The 23,614-nt window shown below is 33.4% G+C and overlaps 3 protein-coding genes across 6 annotated transcripts; 2 read left to right on the top strand and 1 right to left on the bottom strand.

Annotated features, from left to right (window-relative positions):
- Nucleotides 1–2,018: 2,018 nt before the first annotated feature.
- Nucleotides 2,019–3,241, top strand: LOC120150331 (transcription factor MYB59-like). 2 transcript variants are annotated; one of them, XM_039163025.1, is made up of 3 exons: nucleotides 2,019–2,243; nucleotides 2,348–2,477; nucleotides 2,560–3,241. In XM_039163025.1, exons 1-3 carry the CDS (start codon nucleotides 2,123–2,125, stop codon nucleotides 3,056–3,058), a joined length of 750 nt encoding a protein of 249 aa, XP_039018956.1. In that variant the 5' UTR covers nucleotides 2,019–2,122; the 3' UTR covers nucleotides 3,059–3,241. The 2 variants fall into 2 exon arrangements, with proteins under 2 accessions (XP_039018956.1, XP_039018955.1); XM_039163024.1 differs by having other exon boundaries at nucleotides 2,033–2,275.
- An 11,958-nt stretch (nucleotides 3,242–15,199) lies between these two features.
- LOC120150586 lies at nucleotides 15,200–16,072 on the top strand. Its single transcript, XM_039163242.1, has 2 exons — nucleotides 15,200–15,263; nucleotides 15,503–16,072. The coding sequence occupies exons 1-2, from the start codon at nucleotides 15,228–15,230 to the stop codon at nucleotides 16,070–16,072; spliced, it is 606 nt and encodes a 201-aa protein (XP_039019173.1). The 5' UTR covers nucleotides 15,200–15,227.
- Nucleotides 16,073–18,398: 2,326 nt separating this feature from the next.
- Nucleotides 18,399–22,981, bottom strand: LOC120150230. Of its 3 annotated transcripts, none has more exons than XM_039162917.1 (9): nucleotides 22,821–22,981; nucleotides 22,651–22,702; nucleotides 21,736–21,809; nucleotides 21,175–21,276; nucleotides 20,616–20,759; nucleotides 19,848–19,899; nucleotides 19,678–19,751; nucleotides 19,456–19,549; nucleotides 18,399–18,709 (listed from the first exon to the last, which is right to left on the bottom strand). In XM_039162917.1, exons 1-9 carry the CDS (start codon nucleotides 22,964–22,966, stop codon nucleotides 18,692–18,694), a joined length of 756 nt encoding a protein of 251 aa, XP_039018848.1. In that variant the 5' UTR covers nucleotides 22,967–22,981; the 3' UTR covers nucleotides 18,399–18,691. The 3 variants fall into 3 exon arrangements, with proteins under 3 accessions (XP_039018848.1, XP_039018846.1, XP_039018849.1); XM_039162915.1 differs by having other exon boundaries at nucleotides 19,460–19,549; XM_039162918.1 differs by having other exon boundaries at nucleotides 18,399–18,704; nucleotides 19,460–19,549.
- Nucleotides 22,982–23,614: the final 633 nt, after the last annotated feature.

Below are 23,614 nucleotides of genomic sequence, written 5' to 3'. Positions count from 1 at the left end.
TAAATACATGATACCAAGGCCAAATGGCCTAACTCTCTTCATTCTCAACAATAGCTTTCTCTCTCTAAACAGAGAGAACCTTTGGTTCTCTGAATTCTCTCTACATCCTCATCGGAGAGGATGGCCGGCCCCAGGCCGACCGTCACCGCCGCCATTGCCGGCCACCGCCGGCGGTGGCCGAGAAAACGAAAATACCCCCCAAAGCTTCCTCTCAACCTCTCCAACCCAAAACCGAAGCCCAAACACCTAAATAATGCCCCCACCGGCGTAGATCTAGGGAACAAACTTTGTTTTTTTTTTACCTTTTCCGTCGGTGACGCTTCGGGTTTCGATGGCCCCTTTCTTCTCTTGTGTTGTTCTTGATAAGAAGGGCTTCGGCCTTTTCGTTTCTGTTGATGTATCTGTATTCTGCTTTGTTTTTTTTTGTTTTTTTGTTTTGTGGTTGTGTTGGCTTCGATTTGTTGGCTGTATCGTTTTTGTGTTTATTGATGGTTTCTGTGTTGGCTTACTGTGGATGTAGTTTTGCGGTTTGATTTGTTGGCCGATGATTATCTGCTTGCTGTGGGTTCTGGTTTCGCTCGGTTTTACTGTGGCTATGGCCCCCTGTGTCGGTCACCGTGGTGGGGTATTTATACCCACCCCACCGGTGGTCTACTCCGATGATAACGGGGTCATGAACGTTACTGCTGAAATCCCGGGATGGTTCAGTCCCGGGATCCTCGGCCAACGTCCGGCCGTTTCGCATGGCTCTTGACCTCCTGATTTTGCGGCGCTGTTGAGGGTTAAATGAAACCCTAGACAACTGCAACCTTGACCGTTGATCTCCATCTTGCTGCTGGGCTGGTTCAGGCCCAGTGTTTGGACCAGACTTGGACTGTTATTGGACATGGACCCTGCACAAAAATAAATGAGAAATAAATAAATTAAAAATAAAAATAAATAATAATAATATATATATATAAACATTTTCAAAAACATATAATATATAAATTTTAAAATGTTTTTTTTTTTTAAAAAAAAAACTATATATTATATGTATTTTCAAAATGGTTTTTAAAATTATATATTATATAAATGTTTTCATAACGTTTCAAAAGTATATATTATATATTTTAAAACGTTTTCAAAAACTATATATTATATAATTTTCAAAATATATTTTCAAAATGGTTTTTAAAAATTATATATTATATAAATGTTTTCATAACGTTTTCAAAAGTATATATTATATATATTTTAAAAACGTTTTCAAAAACTATATATTATATAATTTTTAAAAATATTTTAAAAACTATATAATATACATATTTTCAAAAATGTTTTAAACTATATATGTATTTTCAAAAACAATTTGCAAACTGTATAATATATATGTGTATGGACGAAAGTTAGTGTCTACAGAATCAAGTTGAAATGTTGATTTACTTGGCATTTAACAATAGGTTTTTCAAGAATAATATCTTACTCCATTTTCATTAAAGAAGAAGAAAATTACTTTTTATGACATCTAAACAGTGCCTTCCTTTTGCTTTCTTGCTTTTCAAGTTTTGTACTTTTGTTTGCTTAGCTTATGCATATCTATGGCTTTTAATAAAGTCAAGGGACACTCGTATCATTTCCTCAAGTTGAATGGATGGGGAAAGGAGGATATCTAGGGACTTCCATTGCCTTATTCCTCCTTATCCAATCAAATATTAGCTACTCACTTACCCTCCTTTTAGTACTGTCTTTGGAATTACTAGTAGATCTCCACAGCCAAATTTGTGAGAAGAATTACTAGGTATTATTAATGAGCCAGATTTAGCAGTTTCACTTTGGAGCAACAACGTTTTGAGAATTAAATTAACAGATCAATCTATCACTTAGATTATTTAGTTATAGTGGCTGACATCAGACGCATAAAGTTGCTATCACAAATGGCATGCGCGCATTACACCACTAAACTATTTGCAATAATATCATAATTTCATTAGTGTACACCAGCAACGAGACAATTAACGCCTCTTCACAACAAGTAGCTTAATACTATATATATATTCGACTAGTGTACGCCTATGTCTCCATGAACTAGCAGGAATTTGTTGAACTTAAATACCCTTTTCCAGGAAGAATCTAAGAGAGAATGAAAATGGTGCATGATGAAGTCCGAAAAGGTCCGTGGACAGAACAAGAAGACGTCCTACTGCTGAACTTTGTTCGTTTGTTCGGACACAGGCGATGGGATTTTATAGCAAAAGTTTCAGGTTTGAAGGTCTGGCGGGAGACAATGAAATAGGTAGGATTATCCGGAAGATTGGCAGGTTTTGGGAAGGACCCTTTTTCCTTTAACCACATGATTTTGTTGTAGGTTTGAACCGAACCGGGAAAAGTTGCAGGTTACGATGGGTTAATTACTTGCACCCTGGTCTCAAAAGGGGGAAGATGACTCCCCATGAAGAACGCCTCGTCCTCGAGCTTCATGCCAAATGGGGAAACAGGTTTGAAAACACTTGTGAAACTCTTGTTTCCATTAAAAAATCCCAAAGATTGCTTTGATTGCATACATGTTATGACATGCAGGTGGTCAAGAATTGCTCGGAAATTACCCGGTCGCACCGACAACGAAATCAAGAACTATTGGAGGACTCATATGAGAAAGAAGGCTCAAGAAAAGAAACAAGCCATCTCGCCATCGTCATCATCATCGAATTGTCATTCATCATCGTCAACTGTTACTGCAGTTGATTCCTCGCCCTTCTCGGATGCCGGAAAGGTAAGTTTCTACGACACCGGAGGCCTTCACATGGAAGGATTGGAAGATGAAAAAGGTTACTCCATGGATGATATATGGAAAGACATTGATATGTCCGAAGAAAACTCAATAATAAAGCCTCTGTCTCTTTCTGATAACTACAGTGAACAAGGTTGCAATTTTTCATGTCCTTCAATGGCTTCTCCCTCGTGGGAATACTGTTGGGACTTACTGTGGAAGATGGATGATGAAGAGAGTAAGATGATCTTCACAACCAATCAACTTGTTTCTCGTTATGAATACGGGAAAACATCTTTAACCGGCTAATTACAAATTCATTTATTTGTTCATACTGTAATACTACTACTATTTCCTAGGGAAACTCTAACCTGTGTAGCCGGGTTTTCTCCTTTCTTATCTCAATCCTGCATATAATCGCTGCAATAATAATAATATCACCTCTGTATCTTGTTATATAATCAAAGGTTTGAATCTAGAATCCTTTAAGCATTGCTTTTATTCAGCTATTAACTTATTCAACTAATTAATGAAACCCCAAAACAAATAATCAGGTTTCATTATCAGGCACTGAAGTATATGGTTGGCTTCTTGATATGCAAGTTAAAAAGACTGTTGGCGGAACACAAATCATGTGTTTTAGTTACCAGTTAATGTGATAAAGGAAAAACAAAAGGCAAGATAAATGACAGTGAATTTATTTGGACAAATCTGGTCCAAAAGAAAAGCAATTGTTTCATAAGCATATCAATATGTTGTAGGGATACTTCATGAATTTGAAGAACTTACGCTTTTCAATGATGGGGTCCTGACTGTATTTGTTATCTGCAATCTTCCTCAAATCATATATTAATTATAGTGACTTCCCACTTGCATTTATTTATATATCTACATTTTTCTTTCTAAATTTTGCATATTTTAAGTTTTCAAATAATCAAAAACAAGATTAACATAAAATAAGATATGCGCAAGAGATTAGATTCAATATGGTTTGGTCTTATTTATTTTCATAGATGATAGAGATAAAAATCCATTATAGACATATATATATATATATATATATCACGAAGAGTACAAATGATATCAAACGATACAAAATGATTAAAAGTTGTAATAGAGAAAAGAAAGTAAAGTGAAGGGCCACTATATTTTGAAGGAGGAAAATGACCTGCAATTTGAAGTTAAAAATAGGGGTTCCAATCATAAAAGAGGTAGTGCGCACTAAGTCGAGGTGAATCAGTATTCACGACAACCCAATCTTGAGACAAAACGGAATAAATTCAATCCAAGGGCTGAGGAAATTGACATTTCAAAAGATTTTTACAGCATCTTCTGATAGTCTATAGAAACTATTACTGCATGAAAAAACAAGAGTGGTTTTTTATAATTATTCTGCTCCACTAATTAGAATATGTTAAACATGTGATCCAGGGTTGCAGATGTGAAACCATTTAATATTTGGTCTGCTTTTATTCTCAGACTCGGTCCCAGTTTTGGTGCATGTATATTAGTTTCCATCTCCTCTTTAGTGCCCAAAGACAGAGATTTCATTGCTTTCTTTTTCTTTTCCACAAAGTTAATAATTTACTCTCCTGCACCCCTTGATCCATCCCTGATAGTAGTCTCTGTAATTGTGTGACAACCTCCATCAACATTAAACTTCACCAAATTGTTGGATGATCACTATCAATTGGATTACTTTTGTGGCCCTTGAGCTTAGTACATCCAAAGTAGAAGAGATGAAGAAACTTAAAGTAGAAGAGATGAAGAAATTTACTTTGCCAAACTTAATGAAGATGTTATGATTGCATGAGCTAGCCAACCATCCCCATAAAATACAAAATTATTATGTTGTTTTCGTAAGTTTCAAATAGTATATCCGAAGAAATCTGACCATTTGATCTCCCTAAAATCAATATTCCATGAATTATTAAGGTCGGCTTGCAATCAGGGAACCAAGGGTAGCACAAAGAAATCAATATAAAGTCTATTGGGAATGAACTGAGGCCATATCATTAGCACAAAGTGACAATCACAAAGGGCATGCAAAATATCCACTTTACATTCCCTCGAGCCAAACAAAATTATTATAAGATAAAATGCAACGCTTTAAATGTTACGTTAAGGACCAAATTGGAAAGTTTCATGAATAGTGATAACCCAAGGGAATATGGATAAAGTCAGAATTTTTAGAAATTTGGATATATCTCATCAAAGTCTTCAAATCAAGACTAAATTAAGTGCTCGCTAGCACACATTTGAAAAGTGATCATGCACCAATGTGATTAGAACCCATAGGATTGAGCATAGTCAGAATAAGAACCCATTAATCTAATTGGTAAGGAAAAATGTGATTAGAACCGCTATGGGGGCGTTTTGACCCCGGTTCATAATTGTGTCTAGAATCACTGTAGGAGTGTATATACCCTAATTCAGGAAAAAAGCATAGGTCTCAATCACCAAGCTCATGTATAAAACTAAATAATTATATGAAACATTTATCACTAAGTTATTCTAAGGAGATCTAAATATATGATATTGTAAGTTTATACTTTGTCTCATACGTACTACAAACCAATATATCGTTAATGATTTTCATGTTGATTTTATGTGAATGAGCATGATGAATATTCATTTGAAAAGTGATTTGAGCATGAATATTTGATATGAGAAACATTTGGCATGATATGTTTATGAATAATCAATTTGGAAATGATTTACACTTAGGCACGATGAATGATGATTTTAACTACTCTTACTACTGTATTTTGTAGTGGTCTAGATAATTCATTGAGTTCAACTCACACTCATTTTTAAATTACATTTTTCATATTATTGGATTAAAACGTATAATTACGAGTACATATGTATAATGTATCATACTACAATAAAGTATGACACAAATTTAAATGATCATTTAAGTTACACGTGTTATAGGTATTAAATTGTTATATAATCTTATAAATTTATCTCTTCTTAAGATTTTAAATTTCGTCTCCTTAATATAAGATATTGCGTCCGTCCTTGATCGTACCTTGTCCATTGATTTAAAACTTTCTGAATCAATTCTTTTTTATATGAAGCTATTAGTATAGAAAAATGTTCGTTCAATAAAACAGCACTTTAGGGGGGGAATCCATATATGATAAGATTAAAACGTAATTTAAAACTAAACCCAAGCTTTCGTGGCTTATATTCATAAAGTTTTGAATTTGTCGGAAACATGCTCTTAGATAATTAAATTGAAGTATTATAAAAAAAATGTTGTTATCAACATTGCTAGTCAAGCAATTCAATCACGTTGATGAACAGTGAAGTGTGGCATATGAAGAAGTAAAATACTTTTTCGAAAATAGAAATCAAATTTGAAGTTGGTGAGAAAAAGATGATTCATTAAATTACATTGAAAAGTAGTAGAAATACTTACATGAAATGTCCATATATGAGCATAAAATCCAATGAATCCTTATTCAATGTCTCATCAAAATCGTCATGTTGACCCCTTAATGGATCCCAAACAAAATTAGAGATGCGCGTGGATCGGGTTGAGTGAGTTTTCAGTCAATTCGATATGATCCGAAATTTTATACTCTTCATCCGAAGCTTAACCTAACTTGAGTTTAAGGTAATTTCACCTGACACGAAACTTAACTCGACTTTTGAGATAAAACTCGACTTCGACCCGACCCAAAATAATATAGAATTATTAATTTTATTCAATAAAATAGGAACTTAATTGAAAAATAATAATATAAAGATGAATATTATTATAATTATCTCTAAATATATAAGGTATAATTATATTATTTTTTGAATCAGGTCAAGTCGGATATTTCAGCCTAAACCCGAGCCTGAATTTCTTTTAAGAAAACTAATCCGATCAGATCGAGTCGAATCAAAATCCGTCGAGTTTGAGTCTCGTACTCATCCCTAAAGAAAACCCACTTTTTGTTTCTTATGAACCAACGCAATGCCGTTTGTAGACTGCATTCCTCAAATGAGGAGAAACAAGCTCATGATGCCAACACAGAACAATGACCTTTGCTTGCATATTTGAAAAAGAAAAATGTTTAGTATAGGTCCAAATGACATTAATTCCTCGTCAAGTTTGTAGTTATTAGCAACATGCTATCTTTCGCAATAGCATAGATTAGCAGCCAGCAGCACGGGCATGTGATGTGCCTGGCCGCATGGTGCTCACGCCACATGTCATGCAAACAACGGCACTACGTTGTTGCGGCGTCGGTCGGCGTTTGCGACTGATCTGCATCTTTTTTTTTTTTTTTTACATTATCATAGACATGAGGGTACCTAATCGCCATGTGCGAAGGTGTATCAACAAAGTGACTATTTATTGACTACCAATACTTTATACATAATAATATTTTAGTATCGGATGATTATAATGTGGTATATATTCAGAATTCTTTTATATTTATAGATAATATATACATTTTCTGTAGACACAACTGTTTAAATATGAATCCTTTAAGAAAAATAATATTTTTATGACTAAAATCATTTAACGGATTTACAAATAATAATACTTTTTTTGAACAATTTCTATTTAGAGGAGTAATTTTTTTTTACTCCTAATAAGTATTGAACCCACAACCTAAAGAAAAAGAGAGATATCAATTAATATTTTTTAGCCACCTGTTTTAGATATTGTTAACTCAAATAATAATATTTGTATTTACGTAAAGTCATTAATATAAATGAATGTATTTATTCGTTTTTCTTGTTACAATTAAATACAAAATAAAAATCTTCTCTTGATTATATAGTGATTTGATTGGATAGTTAGATGTTTACGTCGCAAATAATTTGATGAATGAAAATGGTTAAATATTCACAATATCACATGATTTGGTCGACGGGTAAAGTCGTTACCTCTATTAAATAGAAAGATAGGTGATACTATAAAAGGGATTCGGTCTCTCTCTGTCTCCACTTTACTGTACCGTTAATCTATTCAAAATTGTAGTTAATTAATGTATATTTTTAATTATTATATATGAGATAAGATGTATTATATAATATAAAACTCTTTTAATTTTATATAGATTTAAGATCATTAGATAAGTGAAAATAGATATTTGAGATTAATAGTAAGAAATGAAAAGATATTCATTGGAGAAAAATAAGTTAATCACAACCATCTAACGATTCCAAATCTGTATTAAACTAAAAAAGTTTTATATTATGTAATTATATCTTAACCCATTATATATATTTAGGATAGGTTTAGGCTACTACCTCTCCCTTGTAGGTGAAGGACTTAGTCCTAAATGCATTGCATTTATCCTTATATTTAGAGCTAGTAGATGCCAATATAAGTTAATGAGCATGTGTTTAGATCAGTAAAACATGATTAAGCTGTTGAAAGTGGATTCGTTTCTTTTTTGTTGAAAAATATTTTCAAATGAATCCTATTGTTTATGAGAGTCGACATACCTTCTTACACTATTTTTTCATATATATAATTCTATAGCCTATTTCTTAATCTTTAATATTGTTATAATTATTGGAACGATTAACGAAAAACAAATACGATCGGACAAAAAAGTAAATAACAACAAGATTTACGTGAAAAATTCAAAAGAGAACAACTATATGTGGAGAAGAAGAAATTTCACTATGTCAAAAAAATACAATATCTGTTACATCTCAAAACCTTAATCCCTGGTTTTTATTTATAAGGATTAAGCGGATTATACTACTTTGTACATGCTTTAATTGTAACTTCATAATCTAGTCCAGGAAGAAATTAGGTCATAACTATTTGTTGAAAATCAATGCACCGAAAGTGCATGGTTTGAAGAAAAAAATATATTGAATTTTGTCAACAATTGTAGGCACCGAAAATTAGGTGTAGAAATTGTTGATTTTTTATATGGGCCAATTACAAACTCTAGTCACTAAAATTTAGGGTATTTACAAATTAGTCCTTAAAGCTTCAACTATAAATACCCTAGCTCATTTAGCTTCAAAACCATCCCAAAGCATTCTAGCTTTCTTCCAATACTAGAGAGATTTTAGAGAGTTTATTGAGAGTTGTTTTCTCCTTTTTATCTAGAGAGAATTATCATTGTTTTCTCCTTGGTAGATCGAGAGAGGTTGTAATTCCTATTTTCTCATAGTGAAATTCTTCTACCGTTGCCCGTGGTTTTTACCCTAATTTTTAGGGGTTTTTCACGTAAATTTTGTGTCTCTTTTATCTTCATTTTTATTTTCTCAAATTATCAGTTGCGATTTTTCTCTATCCGATAGCCGTCTTCCGCAACAATTGGTATCCGAGCTAGATTAGAGTGTGTAATATCTGCTTATTGTCTTTGTGGTTGCCACCAAAAGGTGGATCCTCCAATAAGAAAGTAAGAAGTTATTACCCATTCTTTGAAGGTTCCAGAGAACTATTCACGATAGTGAAATAGTGGGAGCTATCCGTAAACGAAGCAATGGCAACGAAATTTGATATTGAAAAGTTCAATGGGAGAAATTTCTCATTGTGGAAATTGAAGATGAAGGCCATCCTGAGGAAAGACGATTGTCTAGCAGCTATCAGTGAAAGGCCAGTAGATTTCATAGACGACAACAAATGGATCGAAATGGACGAAAATGCTATGGCAAACTTTCATCTAGCATTAGCAGATGAAGTATTGTCAAGTATCGAGGAGAATAAGACAGCTAAGGAGATATGGGATCATCTCACCAAACTGTACGAGGCCACATCGTTGCACAATAAAATTTTCCTTAAGAGAAAATTGTACACTCTCCGTATGCCAGAATCTACTTCAGTGACGGAGCACTTAAATACACTGAACACTTTATTTTCTCAGCTTACATCCTTAAGCTGTAAAATAGGAGAACAAGAACGTGCTGAACTTCTACTTCAAAGTCTACCTGATTTGTATGATCAACTCATCATCAACTTGACAAACAGTAATGTCACCAGTCTAGTCTTTGATGACGTTGCAGCTGCTGTTCTACAAGAAGAAAATCGGCGCAAGAACAAGGAAGACAGACAAGTAAATTTGCAACAAGCAGAAGCGTTGACAACGATGAGAGGGAGATCAACAGAACGTGGCCAAAGCAGCAGTCACAAACATGGTAGATCGAAGTCGAGGAGCAAGAAGAATTTAAAGTGTTATAACTGTGGAAAAAAGGGTCATTTGAAGAAGGATTGTTGGAGTCTAAATAAAAACTCCAATCCACAAGGCAATACCGCAAACACTTCAGATGATGGAGATGTTCTATGATGTGAAGCGTCAACCACCGTGGAAGGAAGAAAACGATTTGCAGATATATGGCTCATTGATTCGGGAGAAACATATCACATGACCTCAAGAAGAGAATGGTTCCATCATTATGAACCTGTCTCAGGAGGATCTGTTTATAGTTGCAATGATCATGCCTTAGAGATCGTTAGCGTGGGAACCATCAAATTGAAGATGTATGACGTAACAATTAAAGTTGTTCGAGATGTGCGGCACGTGAAAGGCCTGAAGAAAAATTTATTATCCTACGGATTGTTGGATAATAATGTAAGCAAGATTGAAACACGAAAAGGAATCATGAAAGTGTTCCGTGGAGCGCTTGTGGTACTGAAAGGCGAAAAAATAGCTGCAAACTTGTACATGCTGAAGGGAGAGACTTTGGTAGAAGCAGAAGCCTCTGTTTCCTCATGTAGTTCAGATTCGGCAATGCTATGGCATCAGAAACTTGGACACATGTCAGAACAAGGAATGAAAGTCCTTGTGGAGCAAAAGCTACTTCCAGGCTTAAAAAAGATATCACTTCCTTTGTGTGAGCATTGCATAACAAGTAAGCAGCACCGGTTGAAATTCAACACATCAAATTCTAGAGGAAAAAGTGTTCTAGAATTGGTTCACTCTGACGTATGGCAAGCACCAGTAACGTCCCTAGGTGAAGCAAAATACTTTGTCTCATTTATTGATAACTACTCCAGGAGATGTTGGGTGCACCCTATTAAGAAGAAGTCAGACGTGTTTTCAACTTTCAAAAACTTCAAAGCGCGGGTGGAACTTGATTCTGGAAATAAGATTAAGTGTTTCAGAACAGATAATGGAGGAGAATACACAAGCGAAGAATTTGATGACTTTTGCAAGAAAGAAGGCATCAAAAGACAGTTCACAGAGGCGAACACTCCTCAACAAAATGGAGTGGCAGAGCAGATGAACAGAACCTTGTTAGAAAGAACAAGAGCAATGTTGAGGGACGCATGCCTAGAAAAATCATTCTGGGTAGAAGCAGTCAATACCGCCTGTTATTTGGTGAATCGAGCTCCATCAACTGCAATAGAGCTGAAGACACCAATGGAGATGTGGACTGGTAAACCAGTTGATTATTCAAACCTCCATGTATTTAGAAGTATTGTGTACGTGATGCACAACGCCCAAGAAATTTCAAAGCTGGATCCAAAATCCAGGAAATGCAAATTCTTGGGGTATGCTGATGGAGTAAAGGGGTATCGCTTGTGGGATCCCACTGCCCGCAGAGTGATCATTAGCAGGGATGTTATCTTTGTAGAAGATAAACTACAAAGAAAAGAAGACGATGATAGCGCTGAAAAGTCATAGACTACTCAGATACATGTGGAAAAAGAGTTTGAAGAAGGAGATTCTTCTGAAGCAGAACCAGCACATGATGAACAAGTACCAGAGAGTTCTGAAGCTCCAACAACTCGTCAATCAGATCATGTGAGAAGACGTCCCAATTGACACTCAGATTATGTTATAGAAGGTAATATTGCATACTGCCTTTTAACAGAGGACGGTGAGCCATCAACATACCAGGAGGTAATAAACAGCTTAGATGCTTCACTGTGGATGATGACGATGCAAGAAGAAATCAAAGCCCTTCATAAAAATAATACATGGGACCTTGTGCCACTACCACAAGGAAGGAAGCCAATTGGTAACAAATGGGTTTTCAAAATCAAGCGAAATGGTGATGATCAAGTGGAGAGGTATCGTGCAAGACTGGTGGTCAAAGAATATGCTCAGAAAGAAGGTATTGATTTCAATGAAATTTTTTCTCCTGTGGTTCGACTAACAACAGTTCGAGTAGTCTTGGCAATGTGTGCTACATTGAATTTACATTTGGAACAGCTAGATGTTAAAACAACTTTTCTTCATGGAAATCTTGAAGAAAAGATTTATATGCTCCAGCCTGAAGGTTTTGAAGAAGACGAAAAGAAGAACTTGGTTTGCAGGTTGAACAAATCTCTGTACGGTCTAAAGTAGGCGCCGAGGTGTTGGTATAAGAGATTTGATTCCTTCATTATGTGCCTTGGATACAAGAGACTTAATGCAGACCCTTGTGCTTATTTCAAGAGGTCTGGTGATAACGATTTTGTTATATTGCTGTTGTATGTGGATGACATGTTGGTTGCAGGACCCAACAAAGATCATATTGAAGAATTGAAGGCACAACTGGCTAGGGAATTCGAAATAAAGGACTTGGGATCAGTAAACAAGATTCTAGGGATGCAAATTCACCGAGACAGAAGTAATAGGAAGATTTGGCTTTCACAAAAGAATTACTTGAAGAAAATCTTGTCACGATTTAGCATGCAAGATTGTAAGCCAATTTCTACCCCTCTTCCTATTAACTTCAAATTATCCTCCAGTATGAGTCCTAGCAGTGAAGAAGAGAGGACGGAGATGTCTCGAGTACCGTATGCATCAGCAGTGGGAAGTTTAATGTTCGCTATGATATGCACAAGACCAGATATTGCACAAGCAGTGGGAGTGGTTAGTCGGTACATGGCGAATCCATGCAAAGAGCATTGGAATATTGTAAAGAAGATCCTAAGATACATCAAAGGGACCTCAAATATTGCATTATGTTACGGAGGATCAAACTTACTAATCAATGGGTATGTAGATTCTGACTATGCAGGGGATTTGGATAAAAGCAAATCTACTACAGGATATGTGTTCAAAGTTGCTGGTGGAGCTGTAAGCTAGGTTTCAAAATTGCAGCCAGTTGTGGCTACGTCAACAACAGAAGCAGAATATGTAGCAGCTACACAAGCCAGTAAAGAAGCAATTTGGTTGAAGATGCTATTGGAGGAGCTTGGGCACAATCAAGAATATGTCTCTCTATTTTGTGACAGTCAAAGCGCCTTGCATCTAGCAAGGAATCCAACATTTCATTCAAGGACAAAGCACATACGAGTTCAGTACCATTTCATTCGTGAAAAGGTGGAAGAAGGGACGGTAGATATGCAGAAGATCCATACCAAAGACAACATAGCAGATTTCATGACGAAGGCGATCCATACTGATAAATTTACTTGGTGTCGATCCTCTTGTGGCCTGTCAGAGACGTAAGCAACATGATGGTACATGGTAGAAAGAATGGTGTGAAGATATGATTGTTCCAATCAAATCTTCAAGTGGGAGATTGTTGAAAATCAATGCATCGAAAGTGCATGGTTTGAAGAAAAAAATATTGAATTTTGTCAACAATTGTAGGCACCGAAAATTAGGTGTAGAAATTGTTGATTTTTTATATGGGCAAATTACAAACTCTAGTCACTAAAATTTAGGGTATTTACAAATTAGTCCTTAAAGCTTCAACTATAAAATACCCTAGCTCATTTAGCTTCAAAACCATCCCAAAGCATTCTAGCTTTCTTCCAATACTAGAGAGATTTTAGAGAGTTTCTTGAGAGTTGTTTTCTCCTTTTTATCTAGAGAGAATTATCATTGTTTTCTCCTTGGTAGATCGAGAGAGGTTGTAATTCCTATTTTCTCATAGTGAAATTCTTCTACCGTTGCCCGTGGTTTTTACCCTAATTTTTAGGGATTTTCCACGTAAATTTTGTGTCTCTTTTATCTTCATTTTTATTTTCTCAAATTATCAGTTGCGATTTTGCTCTATCCGATAGCCGTCTTCTGCAACACTATTAACAAATATGATGCAGCTTAATAAGTCAAAAAGAAAAAAGAAGATAAAGTTATAAATTACTAACTTTTCAAGCTATAAACTAATTATTTAATTAAAATGATATTATTAATATATTATTTTATTATTAAAATTGAAACCTTCGTCTAATGTGGTATCTATTATGATATAATAATATTTTTAATCTATGAAACTTATATATTTTATTTGTTTGGTCCTAATTTAAAATAATTTAATAAATTTAATCCTTATACTTAAAAATTCTATCAATTTAGTCCTATTTGTGGTATTGTCATACCGAACGAGCTCATCGAATCAAAGTAGTAGTTGAAAAATGCATAATGCCATAAAACAACTACACAGTACTGTTAAACTATTATTATATCTTGAAAATAATATAACGTTTTTGAAAGAAGAACAAATAATTTAGGAGAACAGAGTCTAAAGTGTATAATAACAATTTAGGAGAAGAACAAACAATAATATAATGCTACTATTTCGTCTAATATTAAAAATGAAATATTTATTTATAATAATAGTTTAATTGAATGACTTATTTATATTTTTTAAAAAAGTAAATAATTTATTATTAAACCAACAATAAAGAGACTTTGGGTATAAATGATCTTGAGCTTTAGTGTTCTACTTTAAGTTATTTAATTTTAGTAAACTTAATTGTTAGAGACAAGGACGAAGCCATGCTTTAGTCAAGGGGCCACTGTCCCCCTAATTTTTTTTTAAAAAAAGTATATAAAAAAATATCTGTTTAATTTTTCTAATTTTAATTTAATTTCATTTTCCCCTCTTAATTTATATTATTAGTTATATTTTACCTCTTTTGAATTGATATCGTGACTCCGTTTATGATTAAAGAGATAGATAGGTAGTTGATATAAACTCATGTACAGCATCGGACTGCCCAACTGGTAAACCAAAGCATTCAAGAAGTAATTAAAACACAATCTCTGACAAGCCATTAGATTCATTGTATTGAGGAACTTTAAATAAATAATTGCATTTTTGTCTTTGTTGAAGTATACTTTTAAACATCAGCAGTCTTTGTTTATTTGTTTTTCACGATATGGTTGGAATATTCGGATTTTGCTAAAGTTCTTTATTGAATATTTTGATGACACTCCATGTAAATTGATCAAAATTAGTTTTTAGAAGTGATATTTATGTCATTTAATTTAGATTGTTAATTTTTAATGAATTAATTTTTTAATAGAGTGTAAAATATGTTTTATCTTTTTTTAAAAAAAATTTACGACATCATATTTCACATTACATTTATTTTATCCTCTATTTTTTAATCATTTTAACTCCAACATTTTAATTTTAAGTCAGAATAGTATATGTTGAATAGAAATTATTAGTTGATTAACAATTAACATATATTATTAATATGATATTTTCACATGTATTTAATTATACTTATTACCATTACCCTCTAAATAATTGCCCTATAAATAACTGCCTACTCTACACTCTCTTCCACATCAATTTTTGGTTTTGTCCTCCTTTTCTTAGCATTCCCCCCAAAATGGAAGACTTGGATTCCTTGTGGAATTATCAAGAGGTGGGTTTCTGTTTTGTTTCAATTGTTTTCTTTCTTCTTTACCTTTTCTGGGTCGACATGCATGGTTTTGGTACTTCTTCAACTTCATTTCTCTCTGTTTTTTTCTTCCACCTCTATTTGCTACTTTGGTGTTCACTCTACCAGCGTTGTTTCATTACAAGGTACCATAATAAATTTGTTTTTCCTTCATGTCTCACTTCTCTTACCACTAAGTTAATGGTCTTTTGTGTTTATTATAGAGTTTTGATGAACTGAAACTCGAGCTTCAATGCACTGCAATTGAGCTAGAACCCGTCAGAACGGAAGCCAAGGAACAAATAAAGAAATACAGGGATGAAGTGAACCATTTGGTCAATCTTGTAAAACTCGCCTGCGAAGAAAGAGATGAATCGCAAAATCTTGTTAACAAGTTAATGGCTTCTTCTTCTTCTCCAACCCAACTGCAACCCTACTCCGAAAACCTCCTTACGATTGCAGCGAAAGCAAACTCGAGCATAACTGAGTCCAACAGTTTATCTGACACGTATAATCACCACCACTCTCGTGGTTCTTCTTCCCCAGAGGATTCCTTGTTTGATGTAGTCACTTCACCAGATTTTTGGACCGCCGAGGATTCTGTGATTGATAATCTTGCAAAGGGGAAAATTTTGCCCGAGAAAGGGAAGCTTTTGGAAGCTGTAATGGAAGCAAGCCCTCTTCTTCTTCAGACGCTTCTCTTTACCGGGACTCTTCCTCGATGGAGAAATCCGCCACCTTTGCAGGATTACAAAATCCCACCTGTTTCCATGAAACGCCAAAGGTTTCAATGAGATTTTGTAAAGGTTAAATGTGACATAGCTTAGCTTGTTAAACACTTTTGACTTGTGGTTTGTTTCAATCAAAAGATCAAATAAATTATCTACAATATAATTTCAATAACGTTTACTTGTTTTTGGAATAAAAGAAACATGGACTTAAGCTCAAGAAGATTGAGATGAAGTACAATGAATACCGGAAGAACACCGACAGTAAATTTGGAAACACCTAAAACAGAGTAGGGTGATGGAAAATTTGAAGTCTCTCACTGGAGAAAAAACTAATCGTTCGTCAGTCAAAGGTTTGTATGGAATGGTTGGAAATTTGGTGATGGATCTTGTCTTGGGATGGTGACCCAAATTTCTGATTATTAGGCATGATGATTTTGGGTATAAGATATGCAAGTATAAATAAAATCTTAAAACGAACACAAACCATGAATAAATAATAAACAAAACAAAATTTAAATTTTAGATTAAACATTTATCTACCTTGAAGATAAACTACATTTGTCATTGATCGTCTCACTTGCTCGTACACATATAACCAGCAGATTGTTGACATCATCATTTTTCATTTTTTTCATATATTTATATTTATTGAACATTCCATACATATTCATGTATAAATATAAAATATAATTTTTGTTATTAAAAAAATATTAACAAAGAATATATAATTAATATATTTATCATTTGTGACGAGCATAGATCCTTATTTTGTGTTATATATAGGGATGAGCATGGATTGGGTCTAGTTTTTGGTCCACCCGACTCGATCATAGAACAAAGAGTCTTCCACCAGAGACTTGATCCAACCCGACCAAAACAAGATTTCACCGACCCGAACCCGACTAGATCTGAAATAATAAAAAATTATTTTTATTCAATAAAAACAGTGATTTAATTGAAAAAAATAATATATAGAGGGGTATTATTGTAATTATTCTTAAATATATAAGATTAAGTTATATATATTTTTTGGGTCGGGTATTTTTAACCCTAAACCCAAACCCGACCCGACCCTAACATCACATTAAAAAAAACTCGACCCGAACACGATTTTTTTAAAAATCCGACCTGAACGAGTCGGGTCGTGTCAGAACCCGTCGGGTTCGGGTCCCATGCCCATCTATATATATATATATATATATATATATATATATATATATATTATATATATGTATATGTATGGGTTAGGATTCACATACACTCAATTTAAAATTTTTAGTTTTACATTTTCTAAGATCGTTGGATGAGGAAAATTAAAGGCTGAGATTAATTCATTGTTTTTTTTTCAATGAATATCTTCTCATTTCCTAATGTTAATCTTAACCTTTGATTTCTCTCATCCAACAATCTTAAAAGGTGTAAAACTAAGAATTTGACATTAAGTATGAATCTTACACATATATTTTTGGTATATTTTGTTATGGCCTTAGCGCCTTTAAAATGCGTATATTCATGATTTAGTATGTTTTGTTTATGAATTTTGTGTTGAAGTGGTGTAAATGCCCTAATATGATCTTTGGATGCATGCGTTGTGAAAACTTATGCCTTTATGCATAAATGAGACTATTTGGTATGCCATGATATGTTATTACGCAAAGTGGATTTTTTTTTTCATGTATAACACAAAATCATGCTTGGATTCAACTATATGTCGATAAGTTAGTAAAATTTGATACATGAACATAGGTTTTTTTAATCACTTGTATTTGGTATATTAATCGATTAATTCAGATATGATACTATATTGATTCAGTATGAAATCAATCTTCCCAACTCAATTTATTCTATTAACAGCATATTCAAGATTTTGATATTGTTTAAAGGATCTATTGTCTCATCCCGACCTAACCCGTGTAATTATTTTTATTAGTCTGGGATTAAATAAGGTCATATTTATCTAGAATTTTTCTAAACTATTGATAATATACGCATATTCTATAGATGCAACTGCTCGAACTAACACCTTAAAAAAATCAATATATCCTTTAACTATTGAGGTTTATGTTACAGATACGATTTACGGTGCTACGATCACCTTAAAAATAACTTTATCATTAATGTCTTGTTTTATCTCGATAATGAATTTATAAAAGCAAGCTACCTGCAAAAGACACCCGCTAAATACTATCGCTAGTGATGTGATCCATAAGCTGATAATGACTTTATAAAAGCAAGTTACCTGCACAAGATACCCACTAAATGCTTGGTTCTCCTGTGCTCAATGGTTAGGTGATTTGTCACATTAAACAATTTTGAGAGTTGGTAGGTAAAAGAAACCAACGAAACACATAATTGATAAATTCAAGTCTTATCACTTCTAAACAATATATAAAACAAATTTAACAAATTAACCTACTTTTTTTTTACCGTTTCAATACATAAAACCTAATTGTTTACTGTCAAATAGAGGAGATTTGGCAGTGAAGTATTTGAGTTGTACATATCAACAAATCTGGGGCTGATTAATATCAACATATTCGGCATAAATTCAACTTGAGATATATAGGGGGGAAATAACAGAAATTACATGTCATGTTGCTGTTTGAAAATCATATTAAACCAGCAAGAAATCTACTTGCTTTTCAACTTCTTTGTTACACTGCTCACCATTATTCTATGCTTTCATACGTGTTCTCTGCCCTACGTAAAGTATAAGCACAATTCTTACTTTCTCATACATAAACAAAAAAACCAAATAACAAAAGTTTAAATAAATAAATGGAAAACAAACTAATCTAAGGAGGTATGTTAACTTGCATTATGTAATGAACCTTCCTGTAATTTTCAGTAACAATAGTAGAATAAATAGAGAAAGGAGAATAAGATAGATAAGAAAGGCTTCGGCAAGGAACACTGAACGTTGGGAGAAAATAGCCGCAGCCAAATGTTTAACATATAACATATCCTCATCTCTCTCTAAGTTATTCTAATCTATTTATACTAAAACTTACGCAATATAATTAAAATAAAATCCAACTAACAGTGATTCAACATATTTTGGTGGTCCTTTTGGTACAATCTTTCATAGCACCATTCGATTTTCGGTTCATAACACATTATCAGGATCTGTTAATTATGACTTATTATAGAGACGATCCTCTCAATCAAGATTATTCTATTAACAACGTTAGAGATCAAACCTCCACTTCGCTTCACTAATCTTAAATCTCGTTCTATTAGACTAATTGATTGATAATTGCTCAACGCAAATTTTAAAACTACACTTTATAGCTTTATACCAGACATGCCACCTAAACTCGAATATAACAGAAATGACCGATTATTTTTCTCCATGAATACTTAGCTCAATCAAATGCACAAGACTAACATAAAAGTTCTGAAATTAGAGATTACTAGTAAAACTCTGAAAAGGTAGTTTTATATACTTGCCTATCGTCTTCTGTTATCAAAATAAGGTAGAGAGGATCTTGCCAAGCAAGCTTGAAGAGTTCCTTGACTATGTAGGCACATGTGGTAATGCTGAAAAGTTGGACGAAAGGAAATATTAATATCTTCCTTTCCATTTCACTTTTTTTTATAAAAAAAAATCCCATTTTGAAATGGTAAAACATCATTTCTATCATATACTGAGAGGTAAGAAAGTATACCTGCCAAAACATATGAGTAGGACTATCCAGCAAACTGCAGAAATCCAATTTGATTCTTTGTAGGCAACCCAAACCTACAATTTATTTGCCAACATAAAAACTAACATTCAAGACAAGTTAAAAACAAACATCCGCGGTGTGTATCTCATGTGTTTGCATTTCAAACTTACCGATAGACCAACAACATTTATATAGAAATCAATTAGTGTAGCTGTTATCCACCTGCAAACAATTTAGCAATTAGTTAGGCTTTCCAGAAAGATAAGCAACTCTTACGAAGCGATAAGCAATTGCAAGGAATGTATAAAATGATTGTTAGTGAACATGTTAGCAACTCTATGATTGATACATACGTAAGTAGACCCCCTAAACAAATGACAGCCTCGACCGACCTCTCTTCCTTATTCTATGCATCGAACCCTCCCAAACCATCTTGACAATTCACCACCCAACTTTACTTTCTTGTAGCTTCTGACAAACAATTAGCTCAGGGATGGACCGAAGGGGAGCTGGCAAGGGCGGTTGTACACCCACAAAAATTTCATATTCTCATATAATTTAGGTATTTTCTTTGTATTTTTCATTGATAATGAGCGCACAAACACCCTACAGACATCACTGCTCAAACCTGAGATCTCTAGGGAGAACAACACTCCCTTAATCCCTTTAACCACCAAGGTAGCATGATGGGTTCAACTTATATTACTTGTATATTTATCTATGTATTTCTCATCTTAAGACAATATTGAAGTTCGATACCACTCAAGAAACTTTAAAAGATGCTGCTGCAAGATCTACCGAGAATACGGTACGTCGATGCCTAGTCTGTAGTATGAATATGATCCCATTTTCTTCAAAAGCATTATAATCATTGATAAATTACTCCATACTGAGAGGAGTAAAAATGTTTTCCAATAAAAGAGGGGAACAAAACTTACGGAGTTAGTAGCTCTTTGCGGAAAGGCGAACCATTAGTTAAGAGAGTATAGATCAAAGTTCCCAACATCAAGCAACCCAAAACACTGAAGAGGATTCTTGAAATCACAACAGATGAGTGCTTCCCCTTTGTTTTTGTATCATTCCTAGACAAAGAATTTCGAAAGCATTAGAACTACGACTTATTCTGTTCATCAACCAACTAAAAACTGTCATTATTAATCAAGGTGGACATTCTTTGCACAATAGAAGCAACATGCCAATCCTATCCATCAATCTTTGAACCATCACATGAAGACTACCACCATGTGAAATATGATGAGTTAACTAATCATTTTGACATTTATGCAATTTGACAAAGATAGAAGAACCCATATCAGCACATCCATGTCAATTGTAAAAGATATTAATCTAGGAATAAAACTATGTTTTGTCACTGAGTACAGATCAATAGATCGATAATTTGAAAAGGGAAATATAACATATCAGAATGGCACATTAACATGTCATAGGAAACTTGACAGAATTTTCTAGTATTAGACTTGGAGATTGGGTCCTTACTTGCTCATCTGGTGCAATAGAACATGATAAATGGGATTTTCCAAAGATTCTTGAGGAGACAGTTTGAGAAATTGAATAAAAAGGTAGCCAGATGTTGTAATGCTGGGGAAAAAAAAAAGAAAAGGTATAAAATTAAATTGTATCAAATAATCAATAAACCAAGGAAAGAAAGAAATAATGTTAAAGATCAACAAATAACTACTTCCAAGATAGCAGTTCAAAGACTATTATTTTCAAAAGAGTAATACCAAGAAGCTTTATATTTTTTTTTCAACTGAAATTTACAATGGTAGGATTAAGACCAAATAAGCAATTAAATTCATTTCTCCTCATTTAACATGCACATAATGAATCCCCTTGAATCATTTTTTGTTTCAACTTTATTTACCATTTCTCTTCATTTATTCTCTAGCTTAGACTGTAAATTATGTTAGAATGCATTTGATATAACATTAACTTACATTTGAAACAACTGAAGGAAGTTTATGTGTTAACCATTTTTTTGAAACAACACATGAATCATACATAAGTGTAATATCCAGATAGAGATATTGAACATACCTGCCAAAACATATAAGCATAATTACCCAAAGTGTAGCAATAATCAAACTTGATTCTTTGTAGGAAACCCAAACCTGATGCATTAGAAAAATCAGTAAAGCATTTTTTTTTTCTTATCTCCAATAGAAATTTAATAAAAAAAAAACTCTCCCATCTTTTGAAGAACGGAACGACAATTAATCTTCTTTCTCTATACCAACAAGTATTAGATTACGGATAATATAAGCAACACAATTAAAGCACAGACACAGATATAAAAGCACCAAAGTTCTACATATATACATGGAAATCCGAAATCATACCGTAAAACATATGACTTGCAGAATCCTCAGGCATGGTAGGGTAGGGTCGGGGTCAGGAGTGCATATATCAGACCTTAAAACTATTATTTTCCCGTTAACCTCTCAAAATTATAAATGTTTCACCAAATCTAAACAATACTTGACCGTCCTTAATAGTACAATTGATCATTTCTCACCAAATGACAAAATGTAATGTACAACTTTAAATTTCCTTTGTGGTTAGAAAAAGAAATAATATAGAAATTTATATAAGAGATCATGACTCGGATTTTGTTTGATATCACCGAAGTTTGTGGAACGACTGTTTGGTGAAGAATTATTTTGGGAGGAAATAATATAGAAATCATTAAAAAGAAAATTCGAGTTGAAGAAGAGAGTAGAACAGTTTTAGTATTCAACTTGATACAAATCACTAATTTAGTATTTTTAGTATTCACCATAGTATTTTTAGTATAGAAATCATTAAATGTTAAATATTTTTTTAAAAAAAGCTGTGGCTAAATGAAATAGATATGAATCACTAATTTAATCTTAGAAGTATATACCAAAGTTGATGTTTTAAATCATTAAAAAGAAAATTCAAGTTGAACAAGAGAGTAGATAGTGCACATACAGCGATAGGTACAACATTGATGTAGAAATCAACCAAAGTTGCAGCCATCCACCTACAAGATCCTCGTCAATACATGAAAAAAGAACCCATCAAACTTCGATGATAATGAAAACCCAGAATCTTAAACTGTACAACCTAATTCAAAAAGGAAATAAAGAGAGAGAGATTACGGGGTAAGGATTTCCCAGCGGAAAGGAAGGCCATCGATGAGGATGGTGTAAATGAGAGTGGCTATCATCAAGCAGCACAACACTAAGAAGAGAGCTCTTAAGCCATTCACTAACAAAGAAGACGCCGTTGCTACTTGCTTTCTCATCGAAATCACACTGGTTGAATGAATGGTTTTTTTGTTTTTGTTTTTGAGAATCAAATATATGGCGGGGAATGAGACCACGTCATCGCCAAAGCGGCCATCCAACTTCTTTTTGAATTCATGGCGGGGATTGAGACCACGTCAAAGCAGCCGTCCAACTTCTTTTGTGTTCATTTTAAAATTATTTCAAAACCTTTCTTCTACGTTTAAAATATAGAATAAATTACAAATTTCATCACTAAGCTTTACTCAGTCTCCTATTTTGTTCACTAAACTTTAAAAGTTTTCAATTTTCTCATTTAACTTAATACATTAAGTTTTTTAGTCATTCCGCCGTTAAATAGTTAACGGCTTTAAAACGATTTCATTCTAAAAATTTAAAACTTTTGTCAAAACGACATCGTTTTTCATCTATATAACAATCCATTTATAATGTTATTAGTGAAAAAAAGTCTTAGTGAGCAAAAAACTCAATGTATTAAGTTCAGTGAGGAAATTAAAAATATTTAAAGTAAAATAAGTGAAATAGGAGAGAGGATAAAATTCAGTTACCAAATTTATAATTTACCCTCAAAATATATACCCCAGTAAATTACAGGATTAACCATTTTCATTTAAGTTCCATACATTTTTAATTCAAAAATTATAATA

This window comes from Hibiscus syriacus, unplaced genomic scaffold (genome assembly GCF_006381635.1).
Source record: "Hibiscus syriacus cultivar Baekdansim isolate YM2019G1 unplaced genomic scaffold, ASM638163v2 tig00111022_pilon, whole genome shotgun sequence".
Classification (NCBI taxonomy): domain Eukaryota; kingdom Viridiplantae; phylum Streptophyta; class Magnoliopsida; order Malvales; family Malvaceae; genus Hibiscus; species Hibiscus syriacus.
The sequence above is the reverse complement of the archived record's forward strand: the minus strand, read 5'-3'. Positions and strand labels throughout refer to the sequence as shown.